The sequence below is a fragment of the Hippocampus comes genome, unplaced genomic scaffold, assembly GCF_001891065.2.
Source record: "Hippocampus comes isolate QL1 unplaced genomic scaffold, H_comes_QL1_v1.1 scaffold168, whole genome shotgun sequence".
In the NCBI taxonomy this organism is placed as follows: Eukaryota; Metazoa; Chordata; class Actinopteri; order Syngnathiformes; family Syngnathidae; genus Hippocampus; species Hippocampus comes.
In genome coordinates, this window is record NW_017805955.1 from 710,775 (window position 1) to 718,455 (window position 7,681).

Genomic DNA, 7,681 nt, shown 5'->3' on the forward strand with positions numbered 1-7,681 from the left:
CCCCCGGCCCCCCCTCTCACTCAGGCGTTCTTCATAGCTTCATGCCTTGAAGAAGAAGAAAAAGAAAAACAACCCACGCTCCCGTTCTGGTTGTGCCACCACGACTTGAACGTCACGCCTTGCCAGCAACTCCCACGAGGACGGACCACCATGTCGGATTGCGAGATGCGTCACTGGAGGATTCTCCCCGCGGTTATTTTCATTTGCATTGATCTTTTTTTTTTTTTTTTTTTGTGTGTACTTGGGTGGCGTCCCAACGTTGACGCATCCCGACCTGGCGAGACTTTTGAAATCGGGACCCAAAGGCCCTCCAAACGCGGATCCAGACGCGCTTCAATCTCGGGTCCGAGCAGACAGCTGACGCAATGGTGGCGGGTGACTTAAGAGAGAAGGCGTTAACAACTAATTAAACAATTTACAGCCTCACTAAAACCATTATTGCTGTTCGCTCACCATGATGGCCTCTAAAGATCCACTTTTATGGTCAACCGTGTTGCGAAAAGACTCAAACCATTTTTTTGGTGGGGGGGGGGCCCTCAACATACCCCAAAACTTATTTGTTTTGTGCAAGCGTGTGTATCTCATCGAAGTAGTTTCACATTGTCTAGATAAATTCAAACATGTATTTTTAATCTGATATCTCAGATTAAAAATCTGAGATTTCAGATTCAGAAAATATTTATGTCTGAATTTTGGGGGGGGGGCTTGTAACAGATTAGGCCATTTACATGGAAAACGCGTCTCTGCTTACATTTTCTCGTGAAGAAATTTCTTCCCGAACCAATTAATTTCATAAATAGAGGTACCACCGTATATCGTAAGAGCACAAATGAAAAAGTCTGAGGACCCACACTGGAATTTGAAGCAGCCATTTTGAACCTATTCCAGAATTTGCCCCAGGAAGCCCTATTCAGACTGCGAAATTGCAAAGTTATTTTTTAACATGCTGTCACAATATCCCCCCCGACCCTCCCAAAAAAAAAAAAAAAATACCAATGCATTTGCAAAGTTTAAAATTTTTCTTTCATGCTCATCCACAAAGGTGATGCCAAGGCCACTGGACACGTTGGGTTTTTTTTTTCCTCCTGTTTTTGAAAAACCATCAAATGTGACTTTGCTAATTTCAGTATGATCCTAAAACACGACCACAGATGAGAAGAACTCAGTTGTGTGTCCAAAAAAAAAAAAAAGATGGAACTCATATGGAGTCAGAGCAGCATTTCCGACACGATGGCATCCCAGCTGCCGTTGCGCAACCAAAACCGGGGCGGACTTGACTGAAGACGACAAACGCCGGGCCGTGTGTGTGTGTGTGTGTGTGTGTGTGTGTGTGTGTGTGTGTGTGTGTGTGTGTGTGTGTGTGTGTGTGTGTGGCTCATCTTGCAGTGATGTGGTCACGCGGTGGTAAACATAATGATAGTGGAAAGCTCGGTTTATTTATTTGTTTGTTTGTTTGTTTATTTAGGAGGGGTCGGGGGTTGGGGCTTGGCGCCCGTCGCTCCGCAGCTCAGGCGGACATAATGACTTAAAGATGGCACTTGTTGTCTAGCGGAAAATGAATCGCGTGTTATGATTGTGGCCTTTCGAACGGGTGAGGCTTTTTTTTTTTTTCCCCGACTGGGTTGGACTCACATGCGGTCGTTTTGACGGAAGGGCGACGACGTCTGAAAGTACACGCAGCTTCTGACAGCGCCGTCCAGGATGTTGACATTTGCTTGACTTTCTCCATCATTTGCCCGTTTGTGTTTCGCAAGATACAAAACCAAGCTTGGCGACGGATCCCATGTGGATTTACATCACACATCCTTCACTTTGCTGGTGACCATTTTTGGGGGGGCGGGGGGTGGGGGGGGGCTTGATCATGTGACCTTTGATTGCATTGAGATTGACAACATTTCCATGTTTGTCGTTGCGGGTCTGTTTTGTGGCCGTTCGGGTAGTTGAAAACCAACATTTAGATTCAGACGCAACATTTGAGGGAGAAAGTAACTTTTAGCAAACCCCTCATCGCCGGGGTGTGTGTGTGTGTGTGTGTGTGTGTGTGTGTGTGTGTGTGTGTGTGTGTGTGTGTGTGTTTCCCAGACGAAACAACCTTTAAATTTGAAAAAAATCCGTACAAGGCCCGAGTTGGCATGACAGGTGTCCCGCAGGGTTTGGAATGAATTTGTTTCCATTTCCATCCCGTTGGGGCCGAAGCGACACGCCACACTTCCTCCCGAGCATCAGTTGCGCCGTGTTTTGCATCCATTTTGCCCCCTCGGCCGACCGCCTCCGCCACCACTTCCGCAAGCGCCTCGCCGCCGCCGCCGCCTCGCAGACATTTGCATGCCGCGTTTAAAAAAATGTGACCACGGGGTGTTAAGAAAACAGTGACAGTAAAATGGAGGAAGGTCCATACAAGACTGCCTGTCAATCTGTCGTTGGAGTGTCGTTAGCGCGTCAGGCTGACCCGGTTGGTGGGGAGCGCCTGGCGCACGCCTACTTTGCGCGTGAGCACGCAAACACCTTTTCGTCAGTAATCAGGGTTCATCTGCGGTTTGACAGGGGTGCGGGGGGACATACCCGAGCTGTCTCAGCACGTAGCCGGCGGGCACAAATGGACCGTGACGCGTAACGATAAATCAAAACAGCGGAGACAAACACCCAGCCGATGAAGACGACTCAATTTATCATTGGCAGTGGAATTTGGAGTTCCGCCTGCGTTTGCGGGGCGATTGTACGTTCAGCCCCCGCTATTCAAGGACCTAAGGGCACCACCGCTATATGTTTTTTTTAACCTATTATTAGTTTTATTATCCTTACAAAACAATGATACAGTTGCATAATTTTTACGCCCCCCAAAAATTTGTCCACCAAAAAAAAAAAAAAAAAAAATCACCTGTCGATTTCTTGTGAATTGACATATTATTTCCCCATAAGGGGAAAAAAACAACTTTCCCGAAGCCGCCCATCTCCGTATTTATCTCAACCGTCTGGTGATGGATACCGCGCTGCTGCAGTTGACAAATTGGTCGGGTGAGCGACGAGCTTCTGCGCCTCCACGTTTGGCATTCCAGGCTCTGCTGCGTTTGGAGACCGATAAATAACTGAAGGCCCGAGATAGCACCTGGGGATCCCGTCAAGATGGGGGGGAAAAAAAAATATCTATATATATCTATATATGTGTGTGTGTGTGTGTGTGTGTGTTAAGTTCAGTGCTTCAGAAGTGTGGTCCACATTTACATCTGGTTGTTTTATGAAACATGAAAAGTTGTAAGTGATAAGACCGGATTGTTTGCATGATTGCAAAGTCGCAAGTCAAAGTCTTCAGTCAATTCCCAACTCGAGTTGAAACAGATAAACGTTCATTTGCCGCGATGTTGGCATCATCTGAACTGATAAAGCCGATAAATCGGACCTTGTTGATTAAGATTCGATCAGAAAAAAATAAATAAATGGGAAGAGGACCTTGAAAAAAAAAAATCCCATCTTAAATGGCAAAATTGAAGGGAGGCGGATTAAATAAAAATGTCAAAATCGCAATTTAATTATTCATCAAAATCATGACGACTTTGTCCCTCATTCCCACCAAAAGCAAGGTTCAACCTCGTTCCAGTTTAAGCGTGAAAACAATTCCGATTGGCTTCCTTTACTGATCGGGGAACCTTCTGCCGGGATGTACGCTCATTTACTGTGCGTACGTGATGCATGACACCTGCTGACATTGTGCAAACGCTCCCTTGAGTGAGTGTGTGTGCTATTGTGTTTTCACTTTTTTTTTTTTTTTTTTTTTTTTGCGTGGGAGCAAATTGTGTACGTGCATGTTTGTGTGTGCGCGCATTCTCAAGCCAAGCCAACAACCAGTCCAGATAATCATCTCTAGTGATGTATGAGCTATTTTCTCGTAGGCGACTTATCAGTTTCTCCAGCTAAGTTGCAGGGCTACCGGCAGGGCTACTCGTTGCTCCTCTTCCACAAACACGCACACACGACGAAGCCATCTCGATGACACGAGAAAAACGTCGAGCGACGAATGGGCCCTCGCATCCGCATTTTCATGATGTATTCACAAAAAGATCCGCCAAATTTGTCGCGCACAAGCTGCGCAGTTTAGCGCCACCCATCAGGAGAGGGAAAAGTGCTTCCGATCGGGGGCTCACTTGGGGAAATTCCTTCGTCAGAGTTCATCAAAATGGCCGCCTCAAACTGAAACGGCCAACGTCATGTTCAGTTTGGAGCGACGGCGGGTCCTTGAAGATTATCAACAATATCACAAAATCACAAGTGGAACAATTTAATATCACCCATCCGCTTCCGAGCTAGCTTTTGGAATTCACCTCAAATGGTTGGTTCAAACCAAAATGGCCGACAATTTTTTTTGGGGGGGGGGGTCGTGTTGGTGACCCCTATGATAACCGTACATCCATTTCCACCAGGATGCGCATGCTTGCAAAAATGTACGTGTTTACGGGCCTGTTGAAAGACCCCAAAGGTGATTCACGCATCGTAAAAATATTAACAGACACCACAATTCCACTAATAAGTGTGTAGATATAAAAAAGGAAAAGAATTTTAATGAATAAATTGTTTTGACTATTTAAGAGTTTTCCAACTAGTTGCTCCATAATAGTGTTTTCTGAAAACAAAGCTAGTTATGGTCTAGCTAGCTTACACTGGATGTCTTCTGTAATTAAAGTGAACTACACTACAGTTATAATTAAATCGAAAGTGTTTTGGGACAACCCACCACCCCACCTCACATAATTTGCACATCCTCATCAATGTGGTACGACTGGAATTTCCGATGTCATAAAAACACGGACCAAAATTGTTAGCCTACTAGCATAGTTGCCTCCGTCCGATTTGAAAATTTTCAAAACACCAGCAAAGACGCACTTTTTAGCGACTACATCGACATTCTGTATTGATTTGGTCACAGTATGCTGAGAATGACTTTTTGCAGTCATGCTATTAGGCTAACGAAATTGATGTGAATCTTTATTTTGAGACCACCAAGGCATTTTTGAAAATTCCATTGAAGTAAGTTAGCCTCTACGTTCCATTTTCAACCCTGAATGGACAAATCGTGTCCATTGCTTTGGGGGTGTCGGGCACTCTGGACTCTAGTATGTCCTAATGGACGTGGCCCAGACAGCGTTGAGCTATTCACACCTTTTCTTTCGGCGTGTGTGTGTTTGCAAGATGCGGGATGACAAGCCCTGTCACTTCTATTGTGCTGGACGAACAAAAGAAGCTTCAAATGGCGAAATCCCCCCTCCGCCGCCGCTATGTCACTCACTACGTAGCGTTGACGAGGCGCAGGTGGCGACTCGGCGTAACGTTAGCCACCCTCGGCAAGAAGTGTTTTGTTTTGTTTTGTTTTGTTTTTTCTTAACAAGATAGAGAACATTGCAGGGCCAACTCTAGGCAAGGGGGAGAATAAATGTGCTGGGGGGTTTTTGTTTGTTTTCTTTGTCCGAATATTTGCAGCCAGTACAACTTTATTTTCGTCTTACTGCCACTTCGTTCTTGTCTTTGGGCATGGAGGAAAACCGGCCTTTTTCTGCGGTTGTCTTTGCGCTGTATGGACAGCAAGGTTGAGCTTGCTAGCTTGTTTGCTTTGCGCCCTCGCTTGTTTGCAGCCTAGCAAAACAGCGTGTTCCTCATTCAAATAAACAGCGCGCGGCTAAAAGCAACTCGAGGGCAAAAAAAATAATAATAATGGCGCTCTTTTTGCGGCTGTCGGGGTAGTTGAGCAACAGTGAGCTCACGTCACCCAAAAACTTGACACACCAAAAACTGTTGACAGTAAGTTGTCGCGTGTCCAAATCGCGTCTCGCCGACGTGGAAACACCTGCGTGCGTGCGCTCTACGTGTCAATCCAAGGTCACCGTGGATTTCTGCCGTACGTTTCCTGCTTTTTGACTTGATGCACTCCAGCGCTTTTCGCTTCCGAATTTTGGCTGTTTCAGCCAAGCAGTTTCTTCTTTCTTCATGTTCAGACTTTTTTTTTTTCTCGTCAAAGGGAATTTGATTGTCTGAATGGCAACCTTTATATTGAGAGAAAAAAAAAATCGGAACTTTTTCCCCAAGCGAGGGCTATTTTGACTTCAATGACTTTTTTTCCTCAAACTATTTTGTCCTTTTGCATCCATTGTGGGGAAAAAAGAAAATCGACGTTTTCCATTTTGCGATTTCAGTTTTTATTTTGACTTTTTTTTCTTGTCATGTTACATTTTAATTAGACAAATGTATTTTTGGTAGTTTTTGTTTCCCCCTAAAAAGTTACTTTATGTATTCAGTTTGAGTTTTTTTTTAATACGTGACAAATTTATTCGCTGAATATTTTGAATTTTTTCCTGAAAAAAAATGCAAGATAAACTTTACGACGTTACTATTGTCCTACCATTATATTTCTAAAAAGAATAAAAATAAATCAATAAAAACGCAATTTTGGGCGAATGACTTTCTCATGACTTCTTACAAGTTGCTTTCTGCTCGTTTGTGTCTGCTCGTGATCACCGCGCCGCTTTTATGAATCTCCAGATGTCGTTTAGAATGAATTGTACGTTCCATATTTGCATGCAGAACACAGCTGGTGACTTTTTCTTTTTTTTTTTTTTTTTTTTTTTTTTTGTCGAAACAAGTCCAACCGAGTCGCATGCTCCTTGCAAAGATGACAAAAGCCTCCAAACAGCAACAACGAGCGTGACGGTTGGCATTTTAAACAGCTCCGACCATGACGAGCGAGATAAGGTTGCCTGGAAAGTTTGAAGAGTTTAAAACAACAAATGGCTTACCTTCCGCGACCTTTTGGAATGGAGAGCAGCAACAACAACAAAAAAACTTGAAATTTCAATTTGAATCCAGATGACGAGCGGCGGGCGGGGTCGAATGACCCGAAAACTTGCCGCAGTGAACAAGTTCAAATTTCTTGGCGCAGTTGATCAAGTTGCTGAATGAGGTGTAGCTTCTTGAGTGATGGATATGAGGAACAAACATTGATTTGTCCTGTGGCGACTTGCATCAATGTCAATTTCCTCCTTTAAAAAAAAAAAAACAAAAACTTTTTTTGCAATTTTTTTTTCCAAAATACTGATGACGCTGCAACATGAGTTCTTGAGTGAACAGTTATTGCGTGGATTTTCTTTTCCTGAAAACTTACATCAGTGTCAAAAAAAAAAGTTTTGTTTTGTTTTTTGGGGAGGGGGGTTTTTGCCAAGTCCCACAAAATTCTCATTTCTAAACCTGAAAAAAATGTCTCATTTCAGGTCTGGTGGAGATCTGCTTGATGCATCCTCTGGACGTTGTGAAGACAAGGTAAGCCGTCCTGATGGGGGTGGGGGGGGGGTTTGTGTTTTTTTGTTTTTTAACTCTCCCCAGCGCGTTGTCGCCCGAAGTGCGCGGAGGCCAGCCTCACACCCCGGTGTCATAAACAGGTCGTGGGCCACTACTAAAGCTTTATAGTCTTTCATAGGCCTCGCCGAGACCTCTGGCTTCACATCTTAGGCCCCCTGGCCCCTTCACTGCCACTCAGTAAATCCTAGCGCCGCTTTCTGTCATTTACGGCCGCACTTTCTCTCCTGGATAAATTGCTTGGCGCGCCTTTTAAAAAAAAAAAAAAAAAAAAAGGGAAAAAAAAAAGCAAAGACGCTTTCACTTTCAAGGCAGCGCCACCGCGCGAATAAAAGCTAACGGCTGA

The 7,681-nt window shown here is 44.4% G+C and overlaps 1 protein-coding gene across 2 annotated transcripts in view; it reads left to right on the forward strand.

Moving 5' to 3' along the window:
- slc25a21 (solute carrier family 25 member 21) overlaps nucleotides 1-7,681 on the forward strand; it is an 81,686-nt gene that overhangs the window by 46,516 nt on the left and 27,489 nt on the right. For both annotated transcript variants that reach the window (XM_019890531.1, XM_019890530.1), the window contains exon 3: nucleotides 7,251-7,299. In XM_019890531.1, the coding sequence (XP_019746090.1) occupies nucleotides 7,251-7,299 (49 nt within the window). The remainder of the gene's footprint in view (nucleotides 1-7,250; nucleotides 7,300-7,681) is intronic.